The 17404-nt window shown below is 40.1% G+C and overlaps 2 protein-coding genes across 2 annotated transcripts in view; both read left to right on the top strand.

Annotated features, from left to right (window-relative positions):
* The window catches only part of ifih1 (interferon induced with helicase C domain 1), a 15606-nt gene extending 11078 nt beyond the window's left edge, over positions 1–4528 (top strand). The window contains exons 11-16 of the mRNA XM_084443216.1: positions 928–1184; positions 1379–1528; positions 2287–2448; positions 2556–2749; positions 2870–2963; positions 3614–4528. Coding sequence (XP_084299342.1) covers positions 928–1184; positions 1379–1528; positions 2287–2448; positions 2556–2749; positions 2870–2963; positions 3614–3808 — 1052 coding nt within the window. The 3' untranslated portion in view covers positions 3809–4528. The remainder of the gene's footprint in view (positions 1–927; positions 1185–1378; positions 1529–2286; positions 2449–2555; positions 2750–2869; positions 2964–3613) is intronic.
* A 495-nt stretch (positions 4529–5023) lies between these two features.
* Positions 5024–17021, top strand: fap (fibroblast activation protein, alpha; the record flags this gene model as incomplete). The annotated part of the gene is made up of 26 exons (XM_084442940.1): positions 5024–5035; positions 5183–5279; positions 6166–6261; positions 6505–6599; positions 6691–6765; positions 7078–7130; positions 8143–8215; positions 8596–8716; positions 8830–8984; positions 9270–9367; positions 9499–9628; positions 9738–9776; positions 9903–10001; positions 10113–10183; positions 11666–11719; positions 12291–12415; positions 12863–12913; positions 13443–13541; positions 13625–13694; positions 13819–14013; positions 14117–14171; positions 14269–14368; positions 14512–14570; positions 14676–14748; positions 15018–15091; positions 16923–17021. The coding sequence occupies 26 exons, from the start codon at positions 5024–5026 to the stop codon at positions 17019–17021; spliced, it is 2268 nt and encodes a 755-aa protein (XP_084299066.1).
* Between the last annotated feature and the right edge of the window lie 383 nt (positions 17022–17404).

Here is a 17404-nt window from a genome sequence, read left to right as displayed (position 1 = left end):
TATTAAACTCTGATGACTATACTTAAGCAATAAACCACGAGAGGCCGTGTGTTATAGTGATTTTATAGCAGCTAGGGGGCGTTGTTAGGCACGAAGCGAAGCTGTTATAAAATCACTATAACACACAGCCTCGAGTGGTTTATTGCTTTTATACAACGGTTACTCCAGCTATTAGTGTAAAATAAACACACAGCAATGTAAAATATTAACATTTATTCAAAACGAAGCATCATTCCCTCAATTCCGCCGAGCAAAATAGTTCCCCTAACAAATGGGTTGCCAAGCAACAACAACAACTACAATGCATTGGATCAAATGGGAGGCGCATTAATACTGAAAATGGAATGATATGCGGTCCCAGGTGTGTGTTACAAAGTATTTTAACACTGCTTCCAGCCAATCAGAATCAAGAACCAGAACTAACCGTTGTATAATGTCTATTTCATGAGTGCTGGCTGTTCTCTCTATCTACTGTACCTCCCTACCGGGCACATGTGACTGTTCATTTAAACCAGGAGTTGTGCGCACTCTCACGCTTTACACTAACCCACTTAATATATCAAACAAGTTTTAGGATCACTAAATAGTCAAATTTGGTCATCAAAGTCCACGTCCTGTGAGAAGTGTGAACAGCTCTGAATCTTTGAAGCCCCTTTTCTCTGCTTTGGGATTTCGGGTGTAACAACATTTGAGAGAAGCATATCTTCTTTAAATATATTCAGAAAGAAGATGAGAGAGATGAGACATCAGAGAGAGACCAGGCCTCATTTGAAAGCTTACAATCTGCACTTTCATAATCTGTAATGGATGACCTTGTAATGGATGAATCACCAGCGGCCGTCCCCGATCCGAGCTTAGTTTGTAGCTAAACGGCTTCACGTATGGTTATTCTGCGTCAATATCTTCCTCATTATCACCGTCTCATAGAGAAGAAGGCCCAGCTGCAGAAGTTGGCCCAAAACCCGGAGTACGAGAACAACGGCCTGTTCAAGCTGAGGACCCAGGTCCTGCAGGAGTTCACCTGCAGCGAGAACGCCAGGGGGATAATATTCACCAAGACCCGCCGAAGCGCCATCGCACTGAGCCAGTGGGTCCAGGACAACCCCAAGTTCGCCGAGGTCGGTGTCAAAGCTTGTCATATGATCGGAGGAGGGGACCAGAGTATTGTGAAGCCAATGACTTCTGTGAGTACAACCTTTAATTGTGTGTCCCACTCTAAGTTTGTGTACTTCCATAGTTTGGGTTCGACTTCTACTATTTTTGGGTTAGATTGCTAGATTTAGTGTAGTGTGTTTGTTTGGTTGACTTCCTGTTTTAGGCGGGGCTTTAATTGCATTTTTACTCCTTTCCTGTTTTCAACCCCGCTTGTGTCGATTAGGCCGAGCAGAGGGATGTTTTGAACAAGTTCCGGGCCGGGGAAATCAACCTGCTGATCGCTACGACAGTAGCCGAGGAAGGCCTGGACATAGCGCAGTGCAACTTTGTTATCCGATACGGCCTCGTGACCAACGAGATCGCCATGATCCAGGTCAGTCGTGTCAAGGGTTAACTGTCTTCACCCTAACCAGAGGTCCTTTCATCACTAAGGGTTGGTTTCACAAACAGACTGATTCATCTGTATTTATAATAATATGATCTATTGCATACACTAACGCTGATTGCTGTAATACTTCCACTGTAAGAAAAAAGAGAAGTGCGGTCCCAGTATGTCAGAAGTGAAACCATGAGTAATAGGGGTGTGACCATACACTCATCTGACGATACGATACACGATATTGGGTTCACGATATCGATACGATATTATAACAATATTTTTAACAAAGCTTGATATAAAACTGAATATATGACTGAAATATAGTATTTTAGTATTAATAAAATAGTATTTTATTCGAAAAACACAAAATGCTAAACAATTATGTTATTTGCCCTATAAAAATAAATAAATAAATAAAAAACACTTCTATAAAGCGACGCAGTCACCCACTGTCGCTTTATAGAGTTTTGTTTTTTTAAGTTTTGTTTTGTTTTTTACCACAAGACAGTTTTTCATCTCGACAATGCATATCGTTGCAATTTTACATCGCGATATCTCGTGGCACGACGCCGTATACAGTATCATCACACCCCTAATGAGTATTGTTTTTGTGGCCGGTGCTGTAGGACTGGAATGAGGAAGTGATTGTAGTGCCGGTCTAAGTTACTGTAAGGACAAGCAATGACAAGAATGCCAATATACCTGTACTGGTTCAAGAGTATACGTCATATTAACATATTATTCTGTCCCAGGCCCGGGGTAGAGGCAGGGCAGAGGACAGCAGCTACACCCTGGTGGAGGTGGAGGGCTCTGGGGTGGCCGAGCGAGAGCACGTCAACGAGTACCGGGAGAAGATGATGAGCAAGGCCATCAGTAAAGTCAAACAGCTGGACCAGGCGGTGTACGAGAGGAGGGTGGGTCACTGTCTCTGCTCCGGTCTCCCAGCATGCACCTGTATCCCCGTAAGACTCTGAAGACACGTGTCCAGCTCGTGTCCTAACGTTGTGTTTTGCTCTGCTAGATTCTGGAGTATCAGACTCAGGTTATTTTTGAGGAGAAGGTGAAAAAAACCAAGAAGAAGCAGAAAGCCATGAGAAGCAAGAGTCCGTCCAAAGTCAAGTTCAGCTGTAGGAGCTGCAGCAAGCCAGTCTGCTCTGGCGAAGACATTCAAATCATCGAAAATATGCACCGAGTCAATGTCTCTACCCAGTTTAGGTATGGTGTGCTGCTTTTTTATCCAATCACCTCTTTACTGGCTATACGGTTCGTCATTATACAAAGTTATGTGTAAGATACGATGAATGAATTCCACAATAACAGATTGGTCTTTTGCAGTGAACTTTTCATTGAAAGAGAGAACGCGTCACTCCAGGAGAGGCTCCTGGACTACGAGACCAACCGGGTCATCGCCTGCAAGGACTGTGGATTGGTAGGTACTGAACCAGGACGGCTCTGAGAGCAGGATGATGTCACCTGAAACTTTTACTGATCCAAGCTTCTCTTGTCAGTAGTATAGATAGATAGATAGATAGATAGATAGATAGACAGACAGACAGACAGACAGACAGACAGACAGACAGACAGACAGACAGACAGACAGATATTGTAAATATATAGATAGACAGACAGACAGACAGACAGACAGACAGATATTGTAAATAGATAGATAGATAGATAGATAGATAGATAGATAGATAGATAGATAGATAGATAGATAGATAGATAGACAGACAGACAGACAGAGACAGACAGACAGCTAAACAGACAGACAGATATTGTAAATAGATAGATAGATAGATAGATACTGTAAATAGATATATGTAATAGATAGCAGGCTAGCACCTTGCATGCCAGCTGTTGCCATCGGTGTGTGAATGTGTGTGTGAATGAGTGAACGAGAGGTCACTGTAAAGCGCTTTCGATAAAAACACTATATACAGTAAGTGCAGTCTATTTACCATTTAGTTAATATGTTGCTAGTGTACTGTAGATGTCTGTCTAGAGCAAGTGTCACACACCCAGACCCTGCCTCTGCGTCAGCTCAGTCACACATGCGTCTGTCTGCTCCCGCCATGGCAGAGGTGGGGATCCATGATGCTCTTCCGTGGAATCGAGTGTCCCTGTCTCCATATCAAAAACTTTGTGGTGACGTACGACGAAAAGAAGAAGACGTACAACAAGTGGCGCGAGCTCGCCATCGAGTTCCCCGCCTTCGACTACGTCGAACACGCCCACCTCGTAGCCGAGAGCTCAGAGGACGAAGATACTATGTGATGGAATTATGTGATGATGATGATGAATGATTTACTTCTCATGAATAACGGGGAGGTTTCATTCCATCCAGGTGCCCTGAACTTAATTCTTTACTCTCTAGCTTAATGTCTGATTATGACAAAGAAAGATGTCTCGATGTGTACAGGTACAGTACTCTTCGCTTTCCTCAAAAGCTCATGCAGTATATTGTCCATGAGCGCATCTTTCATTCTGTCAAACTACTGGATTTCATATTACAAGTACTACACCGTGTCAACGTACTGTACTGCATTTGCCTGTATCAGAAATCATGTTAAGAACTACACAACATAAATAGATGTAGCAGCTGAATTGTGAATCAAGAATAAACATGAAACCCCCCTCTTTCCTGTGGGGGTCTCTGGAGGCGTCTCGGGCCCCCTGGTAGAGCCCTTCCTCAGCAGAGTGCACCTGTCAACACACATGCTCTCATTAGACCACTGACTGACAGGTGCTGGTGGGGTTTTTTTGCAAATCATACAGGGCTGCTTGAATATAGATTTACAAATATGATTTACTAGTTGAAAAACAAGCAAACTTGGCTGTACATCCAGACATCAGATTGTCAGTGAAGTAGGCCTGAGAGTGGATGCTGTTCTGTTTGCCCTCACCAGTAAGGGTTGGGAGTTCGTTTAATTTAGCATTAAGGAAAGAATATGGCTTCCCGAGTTAACCACTTCCTGTATGAGGGGTTGCTTTGATGATCTTTTTAAAATTTTGATCAAACACAAATGACTGTTTGCTTCTTTTTTTTGCTCTTTTTTTTTGAACCCTTGGTAGAAAGTTATGGAATTGTGAAATTGTATCCCACATATGTGTGCAAGATGTAATTGCTGAATTCTAATAAATGGTTTCAGTGGGTAAAAACTTCCTTAGGCTACTATATTATTTAATTTGCATATCATCTAGATCTTTGTCCTAGTCTCTCTACGTCCATTTATGGTCACAAATGGAGTAATGTTTCTCACAGCTGTACTGACAAATAGCCTACAGATTCTCCACAATTAACGCACAGTTGTGTAAAAACGTCCTCTGGTGTGATTTACCGTGGAAAAGGATGAGTTAGAATCTGAGGTGGGCATTGGGAAATAGAGGAGCCACTTCCTAAAGCTTAACTTCAGCGCCTGAGGAAAGTTATGTGGGCTGCAGACTTCGAGGAAGCCTGTGCCTAGTAAGAATTTTGAAGTCTCTTGACGGATGCCTCTCGGGGTGAAATGCATACGAGGAGCCACGTATTTTAGTCTGACGGAGTTAATTGTTTTAACTTTTGTTTAATGTTTAAGTTATGGTTTAATCAATAGTGCAGCAGGGTTTTTTTGAACATTAGTTAGCGACATGTAATTATTCCTCACTCAGAGAAGTCGTCTGATCCACGTCCGCGGAGCCGGATTCCTCTGGTTGAAAGCGTCGAATCTGTTCGCCAGTGGATGCCCACAGCATCGGCGCTATCATGGTCAGTAGCCTACACGTTTACCTGTGCGAAAACAAGCTGCGGTCAAAATGCACATTTTAATGTTATAAATGACTTGAAATGACGTGAAATTTACTTAAAAGTGCATGAGGTTTTAGTTTGAAGACTTACCATGCAACATTGAAGCGAGTGGTCTTAGTGAGTTTTCAATGAGCAGAAGTAGTAGGCTAATAGGCTGATGCTGAGTATTTCACAGGACGTTTTAACTTTAGTTGCACCCTCATCTTTCCCAGGGCTGCGGTAAGGTGCTTTGGGGGCTGATAGGGACGGCTGTCGTCATCACGTTAATAATTGTGCCCACGGCAGTTTATTTGAACAGTAAGTTACTTTTATTGTCATTCATGGATGCATAGGTTGAACAGCATTTATGCTTATTGCGCTGTGAAGTTGAGTTAACCTGTGACATAGGTTTAAGGTGGCTGATGGAACTTTTTTATTAGCTTTTTTTTTTTTTTTACTAACAGTTATGTTTAATATAAATTCATAATTGAAAAAATATCTGTCGGCCAAAATTTTCTTTCTATTGGGGATGGGTTGGAGAGGGTGGTGGTGGGAGTTAAACCACCATTGTTATAAGTGACTTTGAAACGTATTCCAGTTTACAGTAAACTACAGTAGTCAGAAGCCTATGTGTGCATCCAAACATGTCATCGATTTGGCGCCATCAAGTGATTCTTGTGGATGGGTCTATGGAATTGCTCAATATTTCTTATTCTTTCCTTTCAAAAGTCCTGTTTAGCTGTAGAAAAAATTGTTTGGATGTGTACATCTGTTTGCCATTTGCACCGGATTAGGCCTATTGTGTAGTACTTTCTCTGGTAGTTAATGTGGCGTGTCAAACAACAGTCACGTTGATTCCCATGCTTAGGAAATTATGCAGACGTCTCCAAGAGGTCCTTCACCCTGGACGATTATTTCAACAGCAGCATTAGATACAGATCATACAATCTACGCTGGATATCAGGTATTACACTCTATCACATCCCCATTCAATCAATAAGCTCTGTAATTGAACGGGTATCACGCTCATTAACATCCCCATTCATTCAATAAGCTGTGTAATTGAACGGGTATCACGCTCAATCACATCCCCATTCATTCAATAAGCTGTGTAATTGAACGGGTATCACGCTCAATCACATCCCCATTCATTCAATAAGCTGTGTAATTGAACATGACTCACGTCTCACCTTGTACCGTCCTACAGATAACGAGTACCTTCATAAAACAAGACAAGTCAACGTCATCCTGTACAATGTTGAAACTATGGAGACATCTCAATTCCTGAGCAACAAAACCTTTGTAAGATGCCTTTTATACATAAGCAATCCATGCTCATATCGGAGACCTGTTCTTCATTGACTTCACATTGTACTGAATATTTACATTTCAGGACCAAGTGTTGGCCAGCGACTATTTAGTCTCTGCTGACAGGAAGTATGTCTGCTTTGAAAGCAACTACACCAAGGTAATTATTTTTGTATAGCAGATTGAAGTAGTCTACTAGTTACTAGATTTATCATACACTTTATCTATCAATCACTGTATGTGGGGGTTATGGAGCCCCCTAGGGGCTGTCACTCAGTGGTCTTCCAAACTGCACTGTTTATGGACCAGTAGTGATTCACCAAACTATTTTTACACTTTAGTTGTGAATAATACAGTAACTATTCTGCTTCAATTTAAATAGAGCATACAGTGGATGAGATCAGAAATGAACTGAGTAAGATCCCTCTGTACAACACAACTCTGTATTGTTACATGTTTAATGTTTCAACAGAAATGGAGGTCTTCATACACTGCCTCTTACTCCATATATGACCTGGAGAGTTCGTAAGTAGGCTGTTTTGTAGTAGGCTGTTTTGTAGTAGGCTGCTCTATAATTGAAAGCTCAAATCTTGTTCCTCCTTAAGCCATTGCTCAGAAACAATACAATCGTCATGGTATGTTTGCAACATTAAAGGTGATATAGATAACATTTTATGTAGACAAAGTGGGGCCAGTCCTACAAACACGCATGTCTGTGACTGACTGACTGACTGACTGACTGACTGACTGACTGACTGACTGACTGACTGACTGACTGACTGACTGACTGAATGAATGATTGAATAGCTGACTGACTGACTGACTGACTGACTGACTGACTGACTGACTGACTGACTGACTGACTGACTGACTGAATGATTGACTGATATTACTGGGATGACTACAGACAATTAACAGCCAATTGCAGATGAACATTTAATATCCTGGAATTTACATTATAGACACTAGCCTACCACTATTGGCTACAATTTCGCACGCCCATACACAGTCCAGCCATACACTTTTTGATCTAGTCTTATAAAAAAAATATAAATATATATATATATATATATATATATATATATATATATTATAAACTTCCACACAAAGCTTTTAGAAAGGTGCAGTAAAAAAGTATTGCTTTTCACCCCCAAAAATTATTGATTATGAATTGATCATTTAAAAACTGTTGACGGATCCGAATGTTGTGTTCATCTGTATAATATTTCTGAGGTTTGGTTCCCACCTGTAACCAGGCTTGTGAGCCAATAGAATTACAACATTGGTACCATGTGGTTGCCTATCTCTGTGTCCGGAGCAATCAGGAGTCTTTTTATTTACTTTTTATATAGTTCGTTTTATAGTTTTTTAGTTTATATATTTTTTTTTTTTATTTTATTTTATTATTAGTTTTTTATTTTTTTATTTTATTTTATGAATCTACATAAAAATGTTATCTATATCATCTTTCAGCCAAGCAAGTGAGATGTAGTATTATCACTTATGTTATACTGAAAACTTAGATCTTGCCTTCCAGAACGTTTATTACTCCTACGGACCTTCCGGAGGTTGTGCAATACTTAACCTGGGCCCCAACTGGAAACAAACTGGTAAAAAAAAACATATTCTAATATTATTCAGTGTACAGTACATATTGTCATCGTCAGTCAAAACACACCCCAAACTGACACGTATTTGTATAATTCCTGTATCTTAAATAATCAGTATTGATACACAGTACCAGGATCATGAGCAGACTGTGATGTTTAGACTGCTGGGTACAGTGAAGTACCCCCCATGTATGACAGTATAGACTGAGAAAAACATGAAAAACAGAGTGAGATGACAGCTTCACCCAGAAGAATGCAGCGGTAGGAGAGCGGCAATCAGAGTAGGCCAAGAGGCCAGCAGCTACCACAGAGGAAACCCCAACGTCTCTGAAACAAAAAAGACTGGAATTTTAGTGGAATAACCCGAATCTCTCCCCAAGGCCTACGTCTGGAATTACGACCTTTATTTGAAACCCAATGCTACTGCTGCTGCCATACAAGTGACTCACAATGGAAAAGAGAACGAGATCCTCAATGGTGTGCCTGACTGGGTATACGAGGGTTAGTACCATGCATTTTAAAGGGGGGGGGGGAGGGGGGGCGGGGGTCAGAGGTCAGTCAGTTTCATATGAAGTTACACAAAAGGTATCTTGTCCTTTTATTTATTTTTTCAGAGGAGGTTTTCTCATCAGATGAGGCGATGTGGTGGTCGCTGACTGGAAAGTATTTGGCATACGCAGAATTTAATGACACAGAGGTCCACAAAGTCGAGTTTCCTTGGTACGGCCAGGAGCAGTACCCAGGAACAGTGGTCATCCCGTACCCCAAGGTGGGATTCGCTAACAAGCGTTTTTATGAGCGTTACTTGAATGACCTTCTTTGTTTTGGCAACAATAGCCAAAGTAAAACTGCTAATTGATAGTATAGGTTGTATTATGCAGTGTTTTATGCATTCAAAATAGTGAAACTTGGGTTTATATTACATTACATTATACTGTATGTTGTATCTTTTTTTAATATAATTAAAATAATGACTTTACTATGAAATACAGTTTATGTTATGTTAGTTTATGTTTATGTGAAGTTTAATAATGCCTCTTATGCTCCTATCAAGTCTGGCTCCACCATTCCGAAGGCAAAGCTGTTTGTAGTTGACACAGTGAATCCATCCAGAATCACACAGGTAGTCGTTCCAGATTCCATTGGTTCAAGGTACAGTGGAGTGGCTTGTTTTTCCGATCTCATAGGTTTTCGCAATAATACGTTTCATACAATTAAAGTGGTCAGGTTTGGTCAGTCAGTCGCATGTGAAACGTGTCGCTCCTGTGTTTGTTTTCACACAGTGACCACTATTTGAGTTCAGTCATCTGGGTGAGCGACGAGCGCATCGCGGTCCAGTGGCTCAGCAGGAAACAGAATCACGTTCGTTTGCAGATTTACGACTTCGACGGAAACGGCTGGAATGAGTTGCAGGTATGTGCCACCCCTCTGTGGATAAGGTCAACAGAGGAGAACTGAGGTTAAAACAAACATCATCTGTGCTGTACTGATGCAAGTGAACTGTGTTGATTTTTCCTTCTAGAATTTTGAGCAGACAAGCAAGACCGGTTGGGTTGGTCATGTAAGTTCACCAGCGTTGGGATAGGCAGATACTACAGATGCCAGCTTGGTAGGCACTTTAACAGATACCGCCTTGGTGTGAAATGAAAAATGTTTCTGATAATTGGTGGATCTCTTCATTCTGCAGTATTCTCCCCTCCCACCATTCTTTGCTGAGGATAATCTCAGTTTCTACAAAGTGATGAGTGACGCCTATGGATATAAACACATTCATTATGTGAAAGATGTAAGCATTAAGTTCCTATGTTCATTCAAATATGGAGTGACAAGTGTGTGGCCTGATTTGTGACAATATGACGACGCTATGCTTAGACGGTGCTTGTGTGTCATTATGAAGGGCAAGGCGACACCCATTACTTCAGGAAAATGGGAGGTGATCTATATCTCCAAGCTGACTAAAGATGCCATGTAAGTAAACACAATAAAGGCATCACATATTGGAGCTGACAGAAAATGACTTGTTATGATCATTTCACAATTCTTTGGATTGAGAAAAGAAACCCTCTCTTGATTAAAGGAGTAGTTTGGTATTTAGCGTCATCAGCCCTGTTATGAGGTTATTGGCCCCGCGCGGCGACCGTGGGGCGGAGCTATATATTGTCAGTCGTGTGTGTTCGCTCGCTCGTTCGTTCATTCGTTTGTTATTTAGCAGGATTTCACAAAAATTACCAGAGCGATTTTCACAAAACACGGTGGAGGGGTGTAGCTTGGGCCAACTTAGAACCTATCTACTGTATTAACATTTGGAGCAGATAAGAATCACTGGGCAGATACATACGGAAGAGCATTATGGCCAACAACTGAGTTTATTCTTTTTTTAAGCTTCTGAGTTTAAAGTCAGAATTTTGGAGAAAAAAATCTGAAATAACTTCGGAGATTAAAGTCAGAATTTCTGAGATTTAAGTCAGAATTTCTGCGAAAAAAAGTCAGAAATAACTTCTGAGATAAAAGTCAGAAATAACTTCTGAGAAAAAAGTCAGAAAAAAAACTCAGCTGTTGGCCCTAATGCTCTTCCGTAGATACATGACTTAAAAGAAAACAAAATGTACCCATACCTGGACCATATCCTTCACTTCATCCTTACTGTACGTGTTCTGCCAGGTCTACCGTAGGCCTACTGCCTGGTGGCCGAGTGGTTAAGGCTTTGCAGCAATGATTTTTCATCCCGGGTTCGCGTCCTAATGGAAATGTTTTTTTTGTTTTTTGTTTTTTTAGAGAACATTGGGTCTTCGTTACAATGAGTCAAATCAGCTTTTTTCTTTAACTTTAGTTGCTTTTTAGGCAGCCAATATTATCTTGTGTTTATATGCATGTAAAATAAAATAAAATCTGATTCATGAGAAACAAATTAGATAAACACTGTATTAGGAAAAGTTACATTTTTTAGCCTGGATCCTGTGGTATTACATATAAATATAATACCAGATTTTTTTTCTCTTTGTTACAATGAGGAGTCAAATCAGCTTTAGATAGATAGTTAGTCTTTGCCTGGATCCTGTGGTAAGCTATTACATAAACAAACAGATTTAACCATTTCAACTGAGTTACACCAACAAAATGCATGAATGCACGGAGCCCTGTGCTCTCTGAGCACCTTGTCTAGTTAATGATCATATACAACGACCCATATAAAATGTTGACACACTTGAGGTATTAGTGTACATTGCTCATGTCACAGCTAGCAAGCACAAAATGGATCTATATGGGTTCACTTAGCTGAGACATGAGCAATAAGCACTAATCTCAAGAGTGCAAAGTGTGTCAAAAATTGTATATGGACCATTGTATATGATCGTAAATAACCGTATAACACGGCTTATTACTGTAATACCAATCTATTACTTTAATAATGAATATGTGGGGGAAACTGTGACCATTTTGTTTCCACAGATACTATGTAAGCAACGAGCACCAAGGACGACCCGGTCAGAGAAATCTCTACAAGTAAGTGACCCGCGTACAGCCAGAGATGATTGATTGATTGATTGATTGATTGATTTATTGGGTAAAAGTACAAAGAAACAGTACATCCCAGAGGATAGCATGATAAAAGCATACTTAGACACTTGTTTCCAACATGGTCCTCGTTGGTGGACATAACAAAACAAAAAAAGAACATACACAAGAACATACATAAAACAGTCAATACAGTTCCACCCACATTCACTAAAACATACTATGTATGGATGCATATGAGTACAGTCTGAGTGTGTATGACTATTTGTGATAATGTAGGATGTATAGGCTATGTGTATGTATTTTATACTATAAAATCAAATATCATTTATGTGTGTGTGTATGCTGTGAGTAAACATGTCTAAGGAAAACATGATGTCTTCCAGAGATGTAGCCTAATCTGATTAGAAAAGGCATTTAAAGATGGTGCTTCACCAAAGATGGTGAAGCCCGCGGTGCCGAGCCAGCTAAAACACAGTAACCCTGGACAACACGTCTACATAAGGCTGCGTTTGATGTGTGCGCGCTGATTACGACCTGTTGTTTGTTTCTTGGTCAGGGTCACGCTGGGCACCAGCCCCTCCTCCCCCCGGTGTCTGACCTGCGGCCTGTACGAGGACAGGTGTCAGTACAACAGAGCCTACTTCAGCGCCAACGCCTCCTACTACCGCATGGACTGCTACGGTCAGTCACATCACATCTGCGCCTCCAAGTGTGCGCTGACTCGTCCGTGATTCCGGGCGCAGCAGATGTATGACTTGTAGTGCATAAGAGATACGGGAGTGATGCACGCAGTGTCCAAAAACAGCCGTGTCTGACGCGGTCGGCCAGCTGTGAGGTGGCGTGCGCCGCTGCAGTGTGTGTCACACAGTATCGGTACAGTCTGTATCATTTTCCAGGAACTTGCTCGATCGTCTCGTCGAGAGAGGTCAGGGAAGAATTTTTACAGCTCACTGTTCTGGCCCCCGGGTGAAACAGTTTGTTTTTTTGCTTCCCTCTGGAATATGTAGGGGTGGGACCTATGCCCACCTCCCTTGTTCTCTGTAAAGCGCATTGTGTTGCCTCTGTGTATGAAATGTGCTATACAAATAAAGTTTGATTTGATTTGATTTGTATCCTTGTTCTCTACAGGGCCTGGGCTCCCATTCTTCACACTCATGGACAATAGGGGCTTTGGGTCAGGTATGCAGATGACACACATCAATATTATACATATATAGGACACTATTTGGTAAAACTTTATTCGAAAGGGTGTGCATAAGATTGACACTGTCATGACACTATCAAAACCATGACATGACACACAAAGGAATCTTATGATGTGTAAATATTTAAGTGCGCGCGACGCACAAGCGTGGACCAAGGCAAACAGCTCTTGATCATCATGCACTCGTGCGAATGCGACCACGTTAAATTTTTACTCGCACACTCTCAAAACTAGCGGTTGCATACTGTATGCAACCATTTTGGTCGCAGTCTCGAGCGCTGTTGTGGGCGTGTGTGCACGTTTTGCCTCATGCACGCGCTCCAAAAAAAGTGTCATTTCCGTCTTATGCGCACCCCTTCAAATAAAATGTTACCCAATTTTATGAAAATACATAGTACTGTATATAGTTGGTTCATCTGTAGATATAGTATGCAGTGCTGTATGCCATGCCCTACCGATCATGGTTCCAGTCTGTTTTCATCTACAGTAGATGTTTTGTTTCAGAGCTCCTGGTTCTTGAAGACAACGAAGAGCTTGAGAACATTCTGGCGGAGTTCAAGATGCCGACCATTCAGCGAGGCACCCTGAGAGTGGCGGGATTTGGTGAGACTGGGAGCGGACCGGTGAGAACCGCACGGTAGATTCACCACGTCCGTTCCTAATCTCGCTCTGTGTCGTCCTAACAGATCTCTGGTATCAGATGATGTTGCCGCCCGATTTTCAGAAATCCAAAAAGTACCCTCTTCTCATTGACGTGTATGTATACAGAAGGCCGTCTCATCTTAAAGTGTGGAGGGGGGGATCTGGAACATTCCATGTCACCCAGGTGTCAATAGTACCGTAGTACTGTACAGTAAAATACAGACTGTTCCCCTTGCAGGTACGGCGGGCCCTGTAGCCAGACTACAGACTTCCGCTTCCGTCTGAACTGGGGCTCGTACCTCTCAAGCGCCGAGGGGATCATCGTGGCCAGTTTCGACGGAAGGGGTACTGGTTACCAAGGCGACAAGATAATGCATGCGCTCTACCAGCGCCTAGGAACGTACGAGGTGGAAGATCAGTTAACAGCAGTGAGGTACAGGGGGGGCTTTTTTAGAGCCACAGGAAATTATTTTAAAATGAATGTTTATATAATATTGGGTACTTATAGTGAATGGTTATTTTGTTGATGTCACCAGAAAATTCATTGACATGGGCTTCATAGACCAAGACAGAATCGCCATTTGGGGTTGGGTAAGTTGTGTTACATTTAGTTGTTGCAAACATGTTCTTTTCAACCAAGAATTTCACAATTTTAACAAAATGTATTATTTTGTAACATCTTTTTCAGTCCTATGGTGGCTATGTCACCTCCATGGCTTTGGGTGCTGGAACTGGACTTTTTAAGTGTGGAATAGCAGTTGCCCCAGTAGCAAAATGGGAATATTATGGTATGTGCTGTATTAAAAAGTATCAAATCTTAGCCTAAAGGTCAAATACTATGAATTCCTTGGAATTCCATTCCAAAGACAGTTAGAGGCTGTTTGCACTCGCAAACATTAGTACATCTGCCCCTTTGTGTTATTTCTTTCAGATGCTGTGTACACTGAGCGCTATATGAGTAAACCTATGGAGAATCCTGACTCTTACAAGGTAAAGGTGTAAAAAACACACTGTTCATCTCAATGCAGTTTACAGATGGTCCATAGAGACTCTCTCTTTCCACCAAACATGCATTTGTTGTTTTCCATTCAACAGAATTCAACTGTCACTAGTAGAGCCAAGAATTTCAAATCTGGCCAGTACCTGCTAATCCATGGGACCGCTGATGGTATGTCCAGTATTTTTGCTTGATTAAAGAATGCATTATTATTATTATGATGATGATGATGATGATTATTATTATTATTATTATTATTATTGTCATAATGCAGTTATTATGTATTATAGTTATTAGTATCATATACTGTAGGATGCAGGCAATATAATACCAAACATTTTCCGGTGAACTGTTTGCACATGAAGTTGAACATTATTTGACAGATGGAACATGCCTCCTTGTTCAGTCGGGTATTACAAACAGTTTCTCTTTCCTTTTAGACAATGTTCATTTCCAGCAAAGTGCGCAGATCTCTCAAGCCCTGGTTAACCAGGGCGTGGACTTTGAGGCCATGGTAAATATTGGTTCAGGGTCGGGAGGGCTAACGAAGAGTGGGTGGTGATTGGCTGATAGATACAGATGGAGCTCCCCTCAAAATAATGTCTAATTGTTCATTGGCTGATCTACAGAACATCTACCATAGATTATATAGAATATACAGCATACCTACCATAGATTAAACTGTAGTATATAGAGTATACCATCGAATATACAGTATATATATATATATACAATATACCTGCCATAGAGAGTATATACAGTATATGATCATAATAAGGTACACAGTAGTGATAAGAATCCCTGTGTTGGTCATTAATGAGTAGAGTTGCCTTTGAGCTGAAGGCTAGTTTGTATTTGTACACTGGACAGTGTTCTTTGTTTTGCCATTCAGAAGCATTTGACTGTGGTTTTATAGTTTGTTTACTGGATATCATGTCATTACAGACACATGCCTCTATAGCTGGATTGTGACTTTCTTATGTTTAATATAAAGTCCACTTCACTTATTTTTATTGCCCAATGTAATAGAGATGCCAGATGGAACATAATCATAGGTCATTATAAATCTGTCCAAAATAGATCTTTATAATACATTGTGGATTCACATTCAAATTTGTATTTGTTACATGTAAATGGTACTTTGTACAATATACAGTGAAATGTTGCTGCCGGCTCTGTGATACGCTCTAAATATTACAAATAATTACAAATTACACAATTTACAAATTACACAAAGCTATACAAATAAAGGTACAGGCATGGATGCATTATGTACATACTATAAATACAAACAATCCCGGGAGTATACTGCCTGTACAAATGAAGGCATGGGTGTAATATATACATGGTATAGCTACTGTACACTATAAATAGCCCTGTATGTCTGTTATCATATAGTATATATTATACAGAATATAAAGTTTACCTACCATTGATTGTACAGTATACCTACCATATGTTATAGTCTACACAGCATACCTACCTAGATTATATAGTCTATACAGTATTATTACTGTAGATTATAGTGTCTATATGGTATACCTACCTAGATTATATAGTCTATGCAGTATACATACCGTAGATTATATAGTCTATACAGTATACATACCGTAGATTATATAGTCTGCAGTATACACTACCTACGTAGATTATACAGTCTATACAGTATACATACCGTAGATTATATAGTCTATACAGTATACATACCGTAGATTATATAGTCTATACAGTATACATACTGTAGATTATATAGTCTGCAGTATACATACCGTAGATTATATAGTCTATACAGTATACATACCGTAGATTATATAGTCTATACAGTATACATACTGTAGATTATATAGTCTGCAGTATACACTACCTACGTAGATTAAACAGTCTATACAGTATACCTACCTAGATTATATAGTCTATACAGTATACATACAGTACCGTAGATTATAGTCTATGCAGTATACCTACCTAGATTATATAATCTATAAAGTAGACCTACCTAGATTATATAGTCTATACAGTATACCTATCTAGAGTACAGTATATAGTCTATACAGTATACCTACCATAGATTGTATAGTCTATACAGTATACCTACCTAGATTATATAGTCGATACATTATACCATAGATTATCAACATATGTTGTTGAGTGATAATCCTAGTAGGCTATTTTTATATCAGCACTTAACAAAAAAAAAAAAATATATATATATATAGGCTATAATATATATATATATATATATTATATAATTTTATTTATTATATATTATTAATATTTGATTGTATATCCAAGTTATAACATGTATCTAATCAGGTATGGGTCTGTGTTCTTGGCTGTAATTTCAGTGGTACACTGACAAAGACCATGCGATCGGAGGCTCGGCTCACCAACACGTCTTCACCCACATGAGTCACTTCCTTCAGAAATGCCTGGTCAGCCCATAGTAGACGGGGCTCTTCCTCAGATCCATCACCGTCTCTTCCTATCATTTATAATATGGTTATGGCAGAAAAGTGTTACACACTCAGTATTTTCTGGACTGAGGATTCCATTAGGTTGAAGTGTGGTTTTGTAGAAGTTTTAATGTTCAATGAATATTGTATTACTTGTAAGAATGACTATTTAAAAAGGATAAACGTGTTGATCAAATAGAAAATGTGACTATCCACAAAGATGTACTCAAAGTCATTGCATGTTTATATACAGGTCTTTTTTTTTATTAGCAATTGACAATGTGATATTAGTTCACACACACAAAATTGTTGTTGCACTGACTTTGTTGTGAAATGTTAAACACTTGACATTGTAGCCTACATGTGAGATGCAT

The sequence above is a fragment of the Borostomias antarcticus genome, assembly GCF_949987555.1.
Source record: "Borostomias antarcticus genome assembly, chromosome: 9".
Classification (NCBI taxonomy): domain Eukaryota; kingdom Metazoa; phylum Chordata; class Actinopteri; order Stomiiformes; family Stomiidae; genus Borostomias; species Borostomias antarcticus.
The sequence above is the reverse complement of the archived record's forward strand: the minus strand, read 5'-3'. Positions and strand labels throughout refer to the sequence as shown.